General features: G+C 31.1%; 1 protein-coding gene across 1 annotated transcript; it reads left to right on the top strand.

Moving 5' to 3' along the window:
• The first annotated feature begins 1,289 nt into the window (after positions 1-1,289).
• LOC134715311 (uncharacterized) lies at positions 1,290-16,869 on the top strand. Its single transcript, XM_063577423.1, has 9 exons — positions 1,290-1,369; positions 3,565-3,861; positions 4,441-4,562; positions 9,554-9,683; positions 10,828-10,983; positions 12,021-12,143; positions 12,737-13,078; positions 14,076-14,378; positions 15,973-16,869. Exons 2-9 carry the CDS (start codon positions 3,823-3,825, stop codon positions 16,000-16,002), a joined length of 1,245 nt encoding a protein of 414 aa, XP_063433493.1. The 5' UTR covers positions 1,290-1,369; positions 3,565-3,822; the 3' UTR covers positions 16,003-16,869.
• The last annotated feature ends 1,268 nt before the right edge of the window (positions 16,870-18,137 follow it).

The raw sequence follows: 18,137 nt of genomic DNA, 5'->3' as shown, positions 1-18,137 counted from the left end.
AGAGCAAGGTATTCGTGTTTGGAAAGCCTGTGGTGTTGGTCCAGGTAATTATTTGATGTCAGACTAAAAACTCAACAATTACTGTTATGCAAAAAAATTACATAATTATACATGTGTTCAAGTATTATTATAAAGAACTTGGAAGGAATTTAATTAAACCTAACAAAAAATTAAATATTGGAAATAAGAACCACTGATAGATTTAATTGTAAAGGATTAAATGCCTTTTTAAATTAATTCATTGGTGTATAAACTCAACAAATTCACTCATAAACTATGATATGTTTGTGAGTAACATTGGTTCAGTTTATACATCAATAAATTCCTATAAAAATGCATTTAACTATAATTTCTTTAAAATTGGAGAAATGGAATTTATTTTTTCACACTGATAACCTAAAGTTTATTTTATTATTAAATGATTTAGCTGAAGTGAAAATAGATATTTTTAATGTCAAGCCAGATTGTGTTATTACCACCGCCATTATGTTTACATTGTTGACTAAAAGAAGTTCAGTCAAACAGTCTATCGAAGAAAGAAACATGTCAAGAACAACTACCAGAAGTTCTCTAGACAAATCATGTAAGACTATTAGTTCAAAAGTAAACATAAAGAATTATAGCACAATAATGTACACATGTATTCTTTCAAATTGAATATGATATTGTGCTAGGAAATTCCACATTTTGCAAAATATTACTGTTAAAACTAATAATACTACTAATACTTGAAGAGGTAAACAAAAAATTTAAGTGAATTATAATTTGTGAATAATCTCCCTTGAATTTTTGCAAAAAATTTACTTATATAAGTGATAGGTTTTACAATCCCAACAAACATCTCAAATATTGAAATGTCAAACATGCCGTTTTAATGATTTTTCCCAGCTTAGCACATCATTTTTTTATTAGAGTTCAATGTTTCATCTCATTAGATCAACAAAGAAACTGATTGTGCAAATATGTAAAGTATTAAGTATCAAAGATTAAAATTATGTTATTTTCTTAGTTTGATAAAAAAAAAATATTGCTTACTGGGATAAATTAGCTGTCTAGTTATAATCAAAGTTAAGTTATTTTTGATAATGCTGATTTGTATTCAGATCGAGTGTATTAATCTTATAAATATTGACAATTTACATTTTTAAGAAAGAATATGATTTGTTTGTTTCCAGCAAGTAAAAAAATCAAAGCGTAAAGGAAAAATACAGGCCTTGGAAACATCATTTGAAACAGTCAACAAAGTACATGATGGCATCTGCTATGAGAAGGAATGTGTAAAAAAGATAAACACAGTGATGAAAATACGTAAAGCATTTTACAACATGACTCAAAGAAAGCAATCAAAGTTCATTCTTGATACTCTTCAGTAAGTTCTACCGTTTAAATAATATGTAGCAAAGAAAAAATGAATACAGTCCTAAGCATTCTAATTAGATATTAAAGTCACTTGAAAAGGAGTTCCAAAACATTTTAATGTTCAGGATATTTTTGCACGCATATACATGTACTCAAATAAGTCCTATATTCTGTATGCAATTCTTTAAAGCCCCATTCCGTTGTACTGTTCATCCTATGATTGAATATATAAGAAGAAAAATAATCTAATTGAGGACCAAAGCAAATTTAAACAGAAATTGACATTGAACGTTTTGCTTATTTTACATGTATTAGTTTGTGATTTAATAGGTCAGTTTATGGGTGGTAGGTCAATGATATTTGGTATGCAGTTGTATAAGCATTGGCATATCTCATTTCCATGGAGATAATTTGCCCCCATCCCCCCCCCCCCCCCCCCTTAGTCATGGTCTATTAACTCTGATAATTTTTCTTGGTTATTATGTATTAGTTTGTGATTTAATAGGTCATTTCGAGGGGAACCATTAGTGGTAGGCTAATGTTGATTGAAGATTGTTTAGCCATGCAACTCAGTCATGTTTCATTGACTTGGAGAATATTTGCATAACTTGTGTAAGAGGTTAAAGTATTGCTATTTTGATTTCAACATTTGCATTATGAAAATTACAAAAAGTCGAGACATATCTCTGTGATAACAGTTTATTTAATTTTTCTCCTGCTAAATCATAAATTTTATTTTTTGATATGCAAAATGTATGAAAAAGCATTTATTTAAAGATTACATACAGGATACATGCTGATATTAATTTTGAGTCATAGTTAAATTTGTTATTTATGTTATTTGCATGACTTTATTAGTTTATACACTTATGATATTAATTTTCAGGAAATCGTATGCAGTTAAAGACATCAGTCCAACTTTTGTAGTTGATCAGAAGCGTGTTTGCCAGGATGCATGGAAATTGATGCATGGAATTAAAGAAAGAAGATATTTGTACTTAAAATTTGTCTTCTTTGGTTATATTGAAAGTTGTATAATAAGATGGATATATTTAAGGAATGACTTATATTTTCTGCATGTCTATGAAGAAATAACATAAAAAATGTGTTGCACACTGAATAATGCACATAGATGGTTATTTCGAATAGACTGACAAAATATTACAGTTATATCTTATAATTTAATTCTCAATTCCATTTTTTACTAGCGTAAATCATGAAAAAAACGTTGATGACATCATGGTCACATGACAAAATTGATATGATAAACAAAATGATGTCAGCCAATCAGTAGATGTGTTTCTTCCAAAATTAAGTTATATTAATTTAGCATGTCATAAGGCTCAAAAAATCATATTATAATTTGTGGATCACAATGACTCATTATGGCACCTTTGATTGTAAAAAAACAGAAAGAAGGCAGAAATTATAAAAACCGAAAATAGCCACACTAATTAAAGGAGACAATTAAATATATTGGGTTTGTACAGAATAAAACTTTTAAATTTGAAGTGAACATATAATGATATTGCATAGGGCAGATTAAGTTTTACCCTTGTGTCTGTAAGTCTACAAACGTCCTCATGTGTGTGTGTCAAGAAATTGGTTCCTGTCCTCTAAAGTAAATTTGCTTTTACCAAACATTATGAAACTTATACACAATGCTTATTTTAACAAAACACAGATAAATAAAAGAAGATGTGGTATAATTTCCAATGAGACAACTTTCCACAAGAAACCAAATGAAAACAGAAATTAACAACTATATGTCACTGTTATGCCTTCAACAATGAGAAAAGCCCATACCAGATAGTCAAGTTTGAATTTTGGTAGCGTTTCAGTTCTCTTACTTTATTTGCCTTAGTATACCAAATTTTATTAAAATTATACATCATGCTCATTACCACAAAACTCAGTTCAAGTATGAATTTTGGAAATTAACTTTAACCATTCTTGAGTTTTACCCCTTTATATGCCGGACGGGCTCCATCTGTGTCATGGGACACATTCCCAGTTTGTTTTTTCAAGAAAGTTGTTAGAAAATATTATTTTGATTTTTTATGGAGAAAATTTCAGAGTTTATGGTGGAAAAAAAAAGATGCTTAGTCTAAATATTAGGAAATATATGATTTTTTCTTCAAACAATGTCAAGGGAAGACTATATATTGAAGTGCTAGATTAAGTAATAACTGCTTTTATTTTCAGGTTTAGGTATATCAAATCCAGACTACATGAAAACAGATTGCCAGAAGATTACAGGACAGGTCAACAGTATCTCAGCACAAGATATATTTCAGCAATGATGTATTTTAAAGAATATGCAGAAACTTTGGGGAAAAGCAACCAGATTGTCCAGAAATCCACCTTCCATCTTGTTTGACGAAGATAGCTGTATTCAAAGATTATAAGCTTCAATGTGATGTGTCACAACAGCCTAGCATAAGTTTATCAAGCTTTTATGAGATGTGGCGTAAAGAATTTTCACATGTAAAGTTTAGAAAGGTATTTAAATTTTTTTTTTTTATAGTCTTTTGGTCTGTTGTGTCAGCAGTTTTAAAATGTTTATACCAACTGAACATTCAACTACTTACTTAATTGATCATTGGGTTGATAGTCGTCTTGTCCAGAAAATTTGATCAGTTATTATAAGAATAGAACTATTTTTTTTATTCATATCAAATAATTGCAAGGTATATATGTTTGTAAAAAAAAGATTGCAGAACCGTATTTCATGGATCAGTTGTTACTTGTTCAATACGTAGAATGCACTCTTCTAATATGTTTTGACAATACTACTATGAATTTTTGTGTTATACATTTTCCATGTTTTTGAGTATTACTGAACAAAATGACTTCATATTTAAGCAACAGTGATGATTTATATTTGTAATTTACTTCTTCTTTTGCAATTCATTTATTTGGTCATATAAGATGAAAATGCATTTGGTTAATTGTATGGTACACTTTGCAAACATGCAGCCTTAATGTGCTTAACTTCATCGTTCTATGTACATAATTTGGAAAAATATACTCTTCATATATGACAATTGACACTTTTTTTGTTTATAATAAATTTAATAGCACCAGAAGCTGTCAAAATGTACAGAGTGTACACTGTTTAAAGAAGCACTCCTTACAAAGCTCACAAAAGAACAAAAAGAAGAATTACTGATGAAAAGGAAAGCACATTTTGCATTGCAACTGTAAGTAAATATCTGGGTACAATCTTGGCTAATTAGCAAAATCTTTAAAAGTATGAATTGTTTATTAAGTTGTAGTTTGTATTATATGTTATATAAAAAAGAAGATGCAGTATGATTGCCAATGAGACAACTCCAGAAGTGACCAAATGCGACAGAACTTAACAACTTTAGGTCACATAGTTCTACAAGAATGAGTAAAGCCCATACCGCATAGTCAGCTATAAAAGGCCCCCATAAGATAATGTAAAACAATTCAAACGAGAAAACTAACAGCCTTATTTATATAAAAAAATGAACGAAAAACAAATATGTAACACATCCACTGAATTAGAGGCTCCTGATTTATGTCCTTAACTGGAAAAGTTTGTCAATTATGCTTGCCTTTATGATGTTATTTTAAAGTTTGTCAATTATGAAAAATGTATCACAATTCAAGCGAGAAAACTTAAACAACCTAATTTATGTACAACAAAAATGGGATATTTTTCAACATCTTATAGCAATATTTAAAAACAAAAATTTTCTGATTTTTAGCTCACCTGGCCCGAGGGCCAAGTGAGCTTTTCTCATCACTTGGCGTCCGTCGTCCGTCGTCGTTAACTTTTACAAAAATCTTCTCCTCTGAAACTACTGGGCCAAATCAAACCAAACTTGGCCACAATCATCATTGGGGTATCTAGTTTAAAAAATGTGTGGCGTGACCCGGTCAACCAACCAAGATGGCCGCCACGGCTAAAAATAGAACATAGGGGTAAAATGCAGTTTTTGGCTTATAACTCAAAAACCAAAGCATTTAGAGCAAATCTGACACGGGGTAAAAATGTTTATCAGGTCAAGATCTATCTGCCCTAAAATTTTCAGATGAATCGGTCAATCGGTTGTTGGGTTGCTGCCCCTGAATTGGTAATTTTGAGGAAATTTTGCTGTTTTTGGTTATTATCTTGAATATTATTATAGATAGAGATAAACTGTAAACAGCAATAATGTTCAGCAAAGTAAGATCTACAAATAAGTCAACATGACCAAAATGGTCAGTTGACCCGTTTAGGAGTTATTGCCCTTTATAGTCAATTTTTAACCATTTTTCGTAAATTAAAGTAATCTTTTACAAAAATCTTCTCCTCTGAAACTACTTGGCCAAATTAATCCAAACTTGGCCGCAATCATCTTTGGGGTATCTAGTTTAAAAAATGTGTGGCGTGACCTGGTCAACCAACCAAGATGGCCGCCACCGCTAAAAATAGAACATAGGGGTAAAATGCAATTTTTGGCTTATAACTCAAAAACCAAAGCATTTTGAGGAAATCTTACATGGGGATAAAAATGTTTATCAGGTCAAGAACTATCTGCCCTGAAATTTTCAGATGAATCGGTCAATCGGTTGTTGGGTTGCTGCCCCTGAATTGGTAATTTTGAGGAAATTTTGCTGTTTTTGGTTATTATCTTGAATATTATTTTAGATAGAGATAAATTGTAAACAGCAATAATGTTCAGCAAAGTAAGATCTACAAATAAGTCAACATGACCAAAATGGTCAGTTGACCCCTTTAGGAGTTATTGCCCTTTATAGTCAATCTTTAACCATTTTTCATAAATCTAAGTAATCTTTTACAAAATCTCCACTGAAACTACTAGGCCACAATCATCTTTGGGGTATCTAGTTTGAAAAATGTGTCCGATGACCTGGCCATTCAACCAAGATGGCCGCACGGCTAAAAATAGAACATAGGGGTAAAATGCAGTTTTTTGCTTATAACTATGAAACCAAAGCATCTAGAGCAAATCTGACAAGAAGTTAAATTGTTAATCAAGTCAATATCTATCTGCCCTGAATTTTTCAGATGAATTGGACAACTGGTTGTTGGGTTGCTGCCCTCCAATTGGTAATTTTTAAAGAAATTTTGCCGTTTTTGGTTATCTTGAATACTATTATAGATAGTGATAAACTGTAAACAGCAATAATGTTCAGCAAAGTAAGATCTACAAATAAGTCAACATGACCTAAATGGTCAATTGACCCCTTAAGGAGTTATTGCCCTTTATAGTCAATTTTTAACAATTTTCATTAATTTGGTAAATTTATGTAAATTTTTACCAAATATAGTTCTCTGTTACTAATGGGCAAAGTTCATGATAGATATAATTGTAAGAAGCAAAATCGTTCAGTAAAGTAAGAACTTCAAACACATCACCATCACCAAAATACAATTTTGTCATGAATCCATTTGTGTCCTTTGTTTAATATGCACATAGACCAAGGTGAGCGACACAGGCTCTTTAGAGCCTTTAGTTCAAGCTGTTATCTGATTTTTAGCTCACCTGGCCCGAAGGGCCAAGTGATCTTTTCCCATCACTTTGCGTCTGGCGTCCGTCGTCGTCCGTCGTCCGTCGTCGTTAACTTTTACAAAAATCTTCTCCTCTGAAACTACTGGGCCAAATTGAACCAAACTTGGCCACAATCATCATTGGGGTATCTAGTTTAAAAAATGTGTGGCGTGACCCGGTCAACCAACCAAGATGGCCGCCACGGCTAAAAATAGAACATAGGGGTAAAATGCAGTTTTTGGCTTATAACTCAAAAACCAAAGCATCTAGAGCAAATCTGACAAGAAGTTAAATTGTTAATCAAGTCAATATCTATCTGCCCTGAAATTTTCAGATGAATCAGTCAACCTGTTGTTGGGTTGCTGCCCCTGAATTGGTAATTTTGTGGAAATTTTGCTGTTTTTGGTTATTATCTTGAATATTATTATAGATAGAGATAAACTGTAAACAGCAATAATGTTTAGCAAAGTAGGATTTACAAATAAGTCAACATGACCGATATGGTCAGTTGACCCCTTTAGGAGTTATTGCCCTTTATAGTCAATTTTTAACCATTTTTCGTAAATCTTAGTTATCTTTTACAAAAATCTTCTCCTCTGAAACAACTAAGCCAAATTTTACCAAACTTGGCCACAATCATCATTTGGGTATCTAGTTTAAAAAATGTGTGGCTTGACCCGGTCAACCAACCAAGATGGCCGCAACGGCTAAAAATAGAACATAGGGGTAAAATGCAGTTTTTGGCTTATAACTCAAAAACCAAAGCATTTAGAGGAAATCTGACAAAGGGTAAATATGTTTATCAGGTCAAGATCTATCTGCCCTGAAATTTTCAGATAAATCAGTCAACCCGTTGTTGGGTTGCTGCCCCTGAATTGGAAATTTTGTGGAAATTTTGCTGTTTTTGGTTATTATCTTGAATATTATTATAGATAGAGATAAACTGTAAACAGCAATAATGTTTAGCAAAGTAGGATTTACAAATAAGTCAACATGACCGAAATGGTCAGTTGACCCCTTTAGGAGTTATTGCCCTTTATAGTCAATTTTTAACCATTTTTCATAAATCTTAGTTATCTTTTACAAAAATCTTCTCCTCTGAAACTACTTGGCCAAATTAATCCAAACTTGGCAACAATCATCTTTGGGGTATCTAGTTTTAAAAATGTGTCCAGTGACCGGACCATTAAATCAAGATGGCCACCACAGCTAAAATAGAACATAGGGGTAAAAGGCAGTTTTTGGCTTATACCTCAAAAACCAAAGCATTTAGAGCAAATCTGACAGGTGGTAAAACTGTTTATCAGATCAAGATCTATCTGCCCTGTAATTTTCAGATGAATCTGACATTCCATTGTTGGGTTGCTGCCCCTGAATTGGTAATTTTAAGGAAATTTTGCTGTTTTTGGTTATTATCTTGAATATTATTATAGATACAGATAAACTGTAAACAGCAATTATGTTCAGCAAAGTAAGATTTACAAATAAGTCAACATGACCGAAATGGTCAATTGAACCCTTAAGGAGTTATTGTCCTTTATAGTCAATTTTTAACAATTTTCATAAAATTTGTAAATTTTTATTAACATTTTCCACTGAAACTACTTGGCCAAGTTCATTATAGATAGAGATAAATGTAAGCAGCAAGACTGTTTAGTAAAGTAAGATTTACAAACACTTCACCATCACCAAAACACAATTTTGTCATGAATCCATCTGCTTCCTTTGTTTGCTATTCACATAGACCAAGGTGAGCGACACAGGCTCTTTGGAGCCTCTAGTTATGTTTAAAATTCTATCTAATTTTAAATGAATAATTGCCTAAAAATTAAGATCATCATTTGGCATACTTTTGCCAACATTACTTCAATGTATTTAGATATAAGGAGATGTATGAGTACATTTAAAAGTCCCTTTCTGTTCAACCAAATTTTGCAATTTTCATAGCTTTCTTAATTTTGTATCTTAAGTTTAACCTCTTACAAACCAGGTATGTCCTGAATCGTACAGGTGTCACCTTTCTTCATGCCAATTTTCGACATACCTTTAAAGCCATATAAGAAAGAAGAGACCTTCCGAATGGATGTACCACTAAAAATAACCCCTGGTTTTCTTGAAATCTTAAATTAGTATACTATGGAGCGCATTAATCCTCAATTTTTAATTTCAACTCATAGACAAGTAAATTTGGACTTAAAATGGTCTTTATATATTTCTCTTTCACCAAAAGTTTCAATTCTGCAAATTTGTTGGGTAGTTTAAGTAAACAATGACATCAAATGCACTATTTTTTGTCCCGAGTAGGCCTACTTTTACATACGTTCTAAATTTGAGAATTTGAGGGAGTAATTGGTGGTCTGACACCATAATGGAAGAATTTTAAACACATATTCGGATTGGCTGAAAGATTTTTAGTCTTATCAGCTAAAAAGACATAATTTTGTCATGTGACTTTGTTATCAATGTTTTTCATGTTTACTTGTTAAAAAGTAAACATATAAGGGATGACTAATATTTTCGTGTCTATTCAAAATAGCCTAAAAAATGTTGTACACTCTTATAAATAATCTGTTATGCAAGTAATTAAATAAGGACCACATTGTTGAAAACTTTGTTTGTTATTATACTTTTGGTTGCTAATATATTATATTTTTGATAATTTTCAGCCTAGCAAAACAGAAATATTATAAACATAGAGCAAAAGCTAGATCCAGTCCTCAACACTATCTGTCATTGATAATAGATAATATGGACCAGGCAAAAACCACACTTCCAAGATTCTCATTGAATTCAAAGGTATGTCAACAAGATACAAAACAAGATCTACAAAACTGTCAATTTATACCATTTTTTCTTACGTGTTATGATGAAATTTTCAGCAATTGCTCTGAATGTACAATTTGTACCTTTTTTTGGTTGTTTTTGCCTTTCATCTTAATAACAATACATGTAGTATATATATATACTAAAATGTTATCCTAAAAAGTGTCCCATGAAATTATGTCTTCTTGGAACTATATTTCTCAGTTCATCTGTAAAATTTTGTTCACAGGACAGAACATCACATTTGTAAACTATAAATGGTGTCTTCCTTAGTGAAGAATTGTCTCTTAGGTATAAGGACATAATTTCATGCATGTTTTATAAAAGTTTGTCACAGAGGTCAATTTTTCATAGTGTGGCTATTTTTTTCTGTCCCTAAAAGGAAATAATTTAGCAATCATTAAAATGTTTTAATAAATTTAATAGTTAAATCATAATTGAAATTTAAATCAAGACACCACAGATGTAAACAAAATGGAAAGTGATGAATATAAACAGCTATAGACTTTTTGTGTGATGGTCAATACCCTCCAAGGTTTAATAATAATAAAAGAAAACCATTAAGATGGAAGGCTAAGCAATTTGAATTTAAATTAACACAATGATATGTCAAATATAAAGGTTGACAAAAAAAAAAACAGGAGAAAACATTAAAACTCATTATTCAAAAAGGACAAACAGAAACAGGTGTTGTACATATGCCATAATGAGAGTGGATGCCACCTTAAGGTTCATAAGAAATGTACTAAGATATCTAGAATGTATCTTTTATATATCAGTTTTTGATGAATGTCGGTATCAAAATAAGAAAGCCACATATGTTATGCCAGAATTGATGCCTGTGCCTGGAACATGATTTCACCATGAAATACATCCAACAAAGATCAAAAGTAGAATATATTTTCAAGGGACACTTTTACACAGAAGTGGACAATAATTAATAATAAAATTATGCCCTGGTCAAATTTCAAAGGTCATATCTGTGAAACTTTGTCCATGGGACATCATCTCATGGGGCACATTATATAATCCTACAACATAAGATCTGTGTTCAACATGGTCAAAATTATAAGTATTTTTGAAAGAAATTGAAATTTTGAAATGCATTTTTTTTCAGACTGACTCAGCCTATGCTGGAGTTCATCATCATGTTACTGGTGCATTATGCCATGGTTTTGGACTAGACTTTGGATTTACTTGGACAGACTGTTTCCACCCTGATTCAAATGTCACATTGAACTGCCTTCTGAAAGTGCTTCACCATGTCAAAGAGGTATGACAATTTTAAAGTAGCTGAAAACAATTATTTACATTTTAAAAAATAAAACTTAATACCCTGACTGTTAATCATGCTTGTAATTTAAGTTGAATAGTTAAACTTTTCTGGGGATGCTATTTAATGGAATGGACCACACCATATTATACCAATTTCTATATGAAGCAATCAAGGATATTGAAAAATAACAGAATTGACTTTATCAATAAATTAGAACACACAAAAGGGTGTGAACTGTTAAAAGGCCAATGCTTAAGTACTTTTCATCTCACCTGGCCCAGAGGGCCAAGTGAGTTTTTCTCACTTGGAGTCCGTTGTCGTCTGTTAACTTTTACTAAAATTTTCTGCTCTGAAACTATTGGGCCAAATTTAACAAAACGTTGCTTCAATCATCACTAAGGTATCTTGTTTTAAAAGTTTGTCTGATGACCCTTGCCTGCCAACCAAGATGACCACAACCATGGCTAAAAATAGAACATAGCTGTAAAATGCAGTTTTTGGCTTATATCTCGGAAACTGAAGCATTCGGAGTAAAACTAACAGGTGGCAAAAGGTTCATCAGATTTAGATTTATCTGCACTGAAATTTTCATACAAGTCCTTCAACTTGTTGGGTTGCCGCCCATGAGTTAGTAACTTTGCAATATTTTTTATTATCTTAGATATCGTTAAAGTACATAGTGTATCTAATAATGTCTTATATCTAATACTTTAACTTATGATGTTAACCTTATTTTACATGATTTTCCAAAGAATCAGTAAAAACAGGTGAACGACAGAGCCTATAGTATTTCAAGTGAAAACTCTCTTTTTTTAAGTAATAGGATAACTATATTTGGTATTTGGGATTGTTTCAATGTTAAATGTCCGTCTGGTAGTTTTCACCTGACCTCAATATAAAAGTAAGAAGGTAAATACAGTAACATATGAATTTATATATATATATATGAACCCATATCTCAGTCAGCTAGTGTATGGTTACACTCTGTATTAATCATGATGTTGCTTAACAATTAATGAAACTTTTAATTTTAGATCAACGACAATGCACTGCCACCAGTTTTGTATTTGCAAGCAGACAACTGTGGTAAAGACAACAAAAACCACTTTGTGCTGATGTTTTTAGCTGCTCTTGTGAAGGCAGAGGTATTCAAGAAGGTAAGTCTAGAACATAATATGAAATATACAATTTTATTATCCCTTGAAAATGTATTATTAAAATTTGTGGAATTTTAAGTTAGACAGCTGCCCACATTATGAATAGAAAGTTAAAGTGAAAGTGAATCTATTGTTACATTAATTTGCAATATAAACATAAAATTAAAAAAAAGGAAAAGACACATAAGCAGATACTTTAACAATAGAAATGCTTATCTAGATTGACATTTATTGAGGGAGTTTTTATTTGATAGGTTTAACAGCTAAAATAACTATTTTTGAAAAGAAATGAACTCAGAAGTTGCAAAAAGATGAGAGCAAAACATTTCTAAAATGGTTTTCATTTGAAAGTTACAAACATGTCCACATTGAACAATCCAAAGGTCGTACAGTTGATCATGACTGTTGCCAAATATTTTACCTTTTCTTCTGTGTTTGTAATGTTATATAAAAAAGAAGATGTGGTATGATTGCCAATGAGACAACTATCCACAAAAGACCAAACTGACACAAACATTAACTTATTTTGCGAGGTTTTTTTTATCGGACAAAGTATATCAGCCTCTTTTAAATTGATAAAACTTTTGTTGTAGATTAAACTTTCTTTTTTGATGGTGGGACACACACATGAGAATGTGGACCAACTGTTTAGTAGAGTCAGCACCAAGTTATGTCAAGAGAATGCACCAACGCTTCCAGAACTCCATGCAAGGATAAGGGAAGCATCCACACCTTCACCCATTGTTATTCACCTCAACAGCATTTTCAATTTCAAGGAAAAACTCATTAATCTAAACAGATGTGACGGAATTAAAGCTCCACATATATTTAAATTTGTAAAGGATGGTCCCATTGTTAAGATGTCAATAAAAGACTGGCCTTTGGAGTATGAGCAGTACAGAAAAGTGAACTTAGAGAACATTCCCACCTTACAGGTATATAAATATATGTCATTTGTGACTAATTGAATTTAAGTGTAATTATCATTGATGCAGAAACCCATTAACACATAATAATATCTACATAAAAATCATTAATATAAATATTTTTTTCTTGTGAATATTGATTGTCCCTCTGGTACCTTTTGTCCCTCTTTTAAAGACTTTCTTCTGAATTTTTTGAATCAAATAATTAAAGGTATCCATTTATGAATTGATAATAAGGAGATATGTAATGATAACAAATAAGACCTTCTTTTTATAAGAAGGTATATACAGCTGTTGCCAATGGGATAAATACACAGGTTTTTTTAGGTACACTTTCATGTTTTTCAACTGATTTGATTGAAATGTGTTGTCTCATTTTGCAAAATATAGACCTCATTATTTTTATATATGTGTACTGTGTCTGAAAAAAAGTCTTTTATAGTTGCTGTTTTATTCACAAATTAACTCTTAATCTTAAAGAGACACTAGCTGTCAAATTCATGTTCCCTGATTCTAATCAAATTCTCATATTTGAATTATAACAATGTAAAATATTTATCCAACTATTAAAAGTCTAAATAAAACAATAATCAAGGCACAGGAATGAAAAGACTTAGCTTCGTTACATGTGTATTTGAGTCTAGACACCATCTAATTATTTATTGCATTGACCTCTATAGTCATCGGATGACCATATAAGATGTAAACATAAATATAGATATAAATAGATTAAGCATTTACCTGTATTATAATGTGTATTAGTGGATAGAATCAGTCAATCATATGATTTACCTTTGTTTCTCTTGCAAGTGAATAATTCATAATCAATGTTTTTTGGCTTATTTTAACAAAATTGGACCTTATTGGCTACTGAAAAGGAAGTATTATTTCACTATTTGTATTTCATTACTGATTGAGCAAAAACAATATTATATTAGGTTTTTCATATATCTGGTAGTTAATGCCCCTTTAAAACCTTTTTAATAAGACTGGATACTTATTTCAGGAAATCTGCACATCCTTAAACCCTGTGAGGAAAAATCCAAAAATTGATTCAGTCACTGCAGCAATGAATAGGGATCTGCCAAAATGGAAGCAAGCAGGACGTTTAACCAGGGATCAGCACACATGGTGGCAGGAATACCTTGAAGTATTAAACACAGATGATCCAGCACTCCCATCAGTACCATTACCAACCTCCTTACCAAAATTTCAGATTCCTGCAGTAGAAAGGCCATCTAGGGCACTGGATCCCAAAATTTTGGAAGCCATCAATAGACATATTGTTCAGCTGCAGACTTCATCAGAGGTAAGACAAGATAATTTATTTTGTGAATTTGAAAGACCTCAATATTTTTTGGTATTAAGGTGGTACCCAACACCTTGATTAAAATTTATTTGGCTTGTTTAATTTTCTGAAAATTTTGACAAAGTATTTTCTTTGACCACCCTTTGACAAAAAAAATATAAAAATTTCTAAAAAATTGGAAGCAACCATTTTATCAGAAAATTTACAGTGGTTATACAGCAGTTTGACAAACACTTAATTCGATCATTGAAAAGCTTAATATTCCAGTAACAGCACACTGTAATTAAAATGTTTAGCTGATTTTACAGAGTTATCTCCCTGTAGTGTTTTAGTACATACCACCTTAATGGCATCATTTTTTGGTTACTGTTTTACTAGGCCTTTTGAACATGGTTTTATAATAAAACAAATATTTTCATTTATTACATGAAATACATTGATTTCCCAGTTAAATAAAAACCAATAATTTCATGTTTATTTCACTCTCTGACGTCATACAACAATAGGCGTTGTCAAGACATTGATAACATTGTATCAAAACAAATTTCGAATGCGTAGAAAAAAGATATAGTTCCTTAGGGACGACATCAAAAGTTCAATGAAGGATAAAAAACTTAATTCACATAGTTTTTTCACTGACCCCCACACCCCCATCTTAACTTAATTTGGAAAAAATTGATTGACCAATAGGGATATATGTAAAATCGATTTTAAATTGACAAAACTTGCAGCAATGTTGACCCCCCCACCCCCAAACTATTTGATTTAAGTTTTTTATCCTACATCGATCTTTTGATGTCGTCCCTTACATGTAATTAATTTCTTTTAAAAAAGCCATTTGTCAATGTAATAAAACGAATAACTAATTTAAGAATTCAAATATTGAAAAATATTCAACTTGTGTCCAAACAACACTGATAATTAACTCATCAAATGTGTATTCGCATTCCTGAATCAATGTGTTGTTCCGTCGCTCGTTGAATATTTTTCTCAATTTGAATTCTTCAATTAGTTATTCTATAATTATTACTGTCAATTCAGACAATTTTGCCATTTATTTATAAATGTGTTAAATGCAAAATAATTGATATTGCAAAATTTAAATACATTTTAAACTAAGAAAGCTTTACTAATATGCAGAATTTTCTAAAATTGCAAAAGTGAATCTGTTTATCAAATGCATGCAAATATTTCAAATGTTATAGTTAGTATGTGAAAGATTTAATTTGCTTACAAATTGCAATTGAAGCATTGTAGACTTCTAAAATGAAATTATTTTACACAGATTTATATTTGTAACAGAATTTGTAGAATAATACTGTAATTTAAGTTTTAAATGTCATTATTTTTCTACTCTAATCTTGACAAATATGTTATCGATTTTCATAATGGGAACAATCTTTATTTATGAAATTCGTTATTCAGGGATTTGAAAGAAAAGTGTTATCAGTAAACAAAAAGCCATAAAATCAAGGGATGCAGCAAAGTCAAAGTTATTTTTGTGATATCACTGTGCTTTAATTACAGTTTTGCAACAATTTATGCATTTAAATTTAGAAGGAATATTTAAATGATTTATATATGTTTATTTCAGATCCAGGTAGTGAGGCCAAGAAGATGTTAAATCCAGGATTTAAAACCAAGAACACCAGTCATCCTAAATATTTATTTGTGTTTTGTATGCCCACAAGTTTGAACTTTGAACTGGCATTTTGCACTAAACTTGTACATTTTTTATACAACCAGAAAAAATCGTTTGGGTTGGTATGATATTGTCGTCTGCTGCTTCATTGTCATCGAAAGACACATTCTGCTTTCAGACAATTATTTAAGTTTGAGTGAAAGAATGTCCATGAAATTTTTCGAATTTACAAGAAGCAAGAAGGTTAAATTGTTTAAGTGTATTAATGTCTCTTAAATTGTACTACAAGGTTCTATGCTACAAAGGGAAGTCTGGAATTGAGGCTGTGGGTTGATGGTTTTGCCTTAAAAAAAATATTTCCTATTCATTTTTATCAATAGTTTTCAAATAACAAATATTTTGAGAAGTTTCAAGAAAAAATCTTCAAATGCACAGTTTTGTGAAAGAGACTTTTAAGATCTTAAACCACATTTATTTGGTGTCAAAAATTAGTCACAATCTTAATTTGGAATTTTCAAGCTGGAATATTGTGTTGAAATTTGTCCAAACTATTCATGGTTTGACCTCTGGGGTTGTATCAGGCTGTGCTCGGCAAAGCATTTTATGTTATTATGTTTTATGTTCTTTGCTTTTTTATTTTAATGTTGGATAATTGTATATAGCTATTAATTTAAACAAATATCAATCTGTGTTGTGCATGTTTGTGACATACATGTGGAAATACTGCATCTAGTTAAGAAATTTATAAAATGTTTCCTAAAATAACCTCTTTCCTATAATTGACTTATTTAAGGAAAGGAAGTGAGAAAAAGTGTGCAAGTCTCCAGACTAGATTTGAATAGCCATCAACTATATTTATAAAGAGACAAAGAAATTTATAAAATGTTTCCTAAAATAACCTCTTTCCTATAATTGACTTATTTAAGGAAAGGAAGTGAGAAAAAGTGTGCAAGTCTCCAGACTAGATTTGAATAGCCTATATTTATAAAGACAGACCTGCCAACTATCCTGATTTTCGCGGTATCATCCCGATTTTTACCCCTCAACCTGAATCCCGATATCCGGATCGTAAAATTAGTCAAAATCCCGATTTTCAACAAATATACCCGAAAAAATTATTGTTTACCGATTTTGAAGTTTTTCTGATCAATTTTTAAAAATCAATCATTTTACCTGGGGACATATTACATGTATTATGACAAGTTAATGACCCTTCGCTAATCAACAGTCACAACAGATGTCATAATTAGTGGTTGTATGTAATCAGATTACCTAATGGGTTGTACCAGTCCTCAAAATTAATTTGTATACACAAATTTGGTCAAACGGCCTTTCAATTTTAATCAATTTATCATGCAAGCACAATTTGCAACATTTGCCGTAGTTCCACAGCAAAATCATAATTAATTGAAAGATGATAACTGTAATGAACTCTCAAGAAAACATAGTTAATCTTGAAATCTGTTTTATTTTTGAAACCAGACAGTGTGTGTCTGTTGATTTAAAATCGACGCCATTTTTGTATACACTTCTACTGTGTTACTGTATAACATGTAAACAAAGATGTTCAACCATGTCTATCGGATTGATTCAATCCAAATTTTGATTATATGATAACCGTTTTATTCTCACATACATATATATATATCTTTTTGAAAAATGAGTAAGCATTATATAGGTTTTTGGAATACTCATGGCTTAAATAGTCACAAAATTGAAGATGTAGATTTTGTTACTTATGTAAATAGTTTTGAGATAGTTGGTTTTGTTGAAACTTTAGTATCTGACTCACCTGGAAATCTCCCAGATTTTTCTATGCCTTTTACTGTAAAACCTATTAAACGCAAAAGAAAGGGAAGGGCATCAGGTGGTATAGCAGTATACTGCAAACCGCATATCAGAAAGGGAGTAAAAGAGATGAAAAGATCAAAATTTTCACTTTGGTTAAAGCTGGATAAGCAAATACTTGGACTACCTTATACAGTTTATTTGTGTTTTTGTTATATAAAACCATATCTGAATAAAGATGATTCAGAATTAATATTTACACAGCTTCAAAATGAAATCATGCAGTTTAAACATCAGGGAGAAATTCTAATCTGTGGTGATTTTAATGC

Source organism: Mytilus trossulus, chromosome 4 (assembly GCF_036588685.1).
Source record: "Mytilus trossulus isolate FHL-02 chromosome 4, PNRI_Mtr1.1.1.hap1, whole genome shotgun sequence".
Classification (NCBI taxonomy): Eukaryota; Metazoa; Mollusca; class Bivalvia; order Mytilida; family Mytilidae; genus Mytilus; species Mytilus trossulus.
This window is presented reverse-complemented; position numbering and strand designations above follow the sequence as displayed.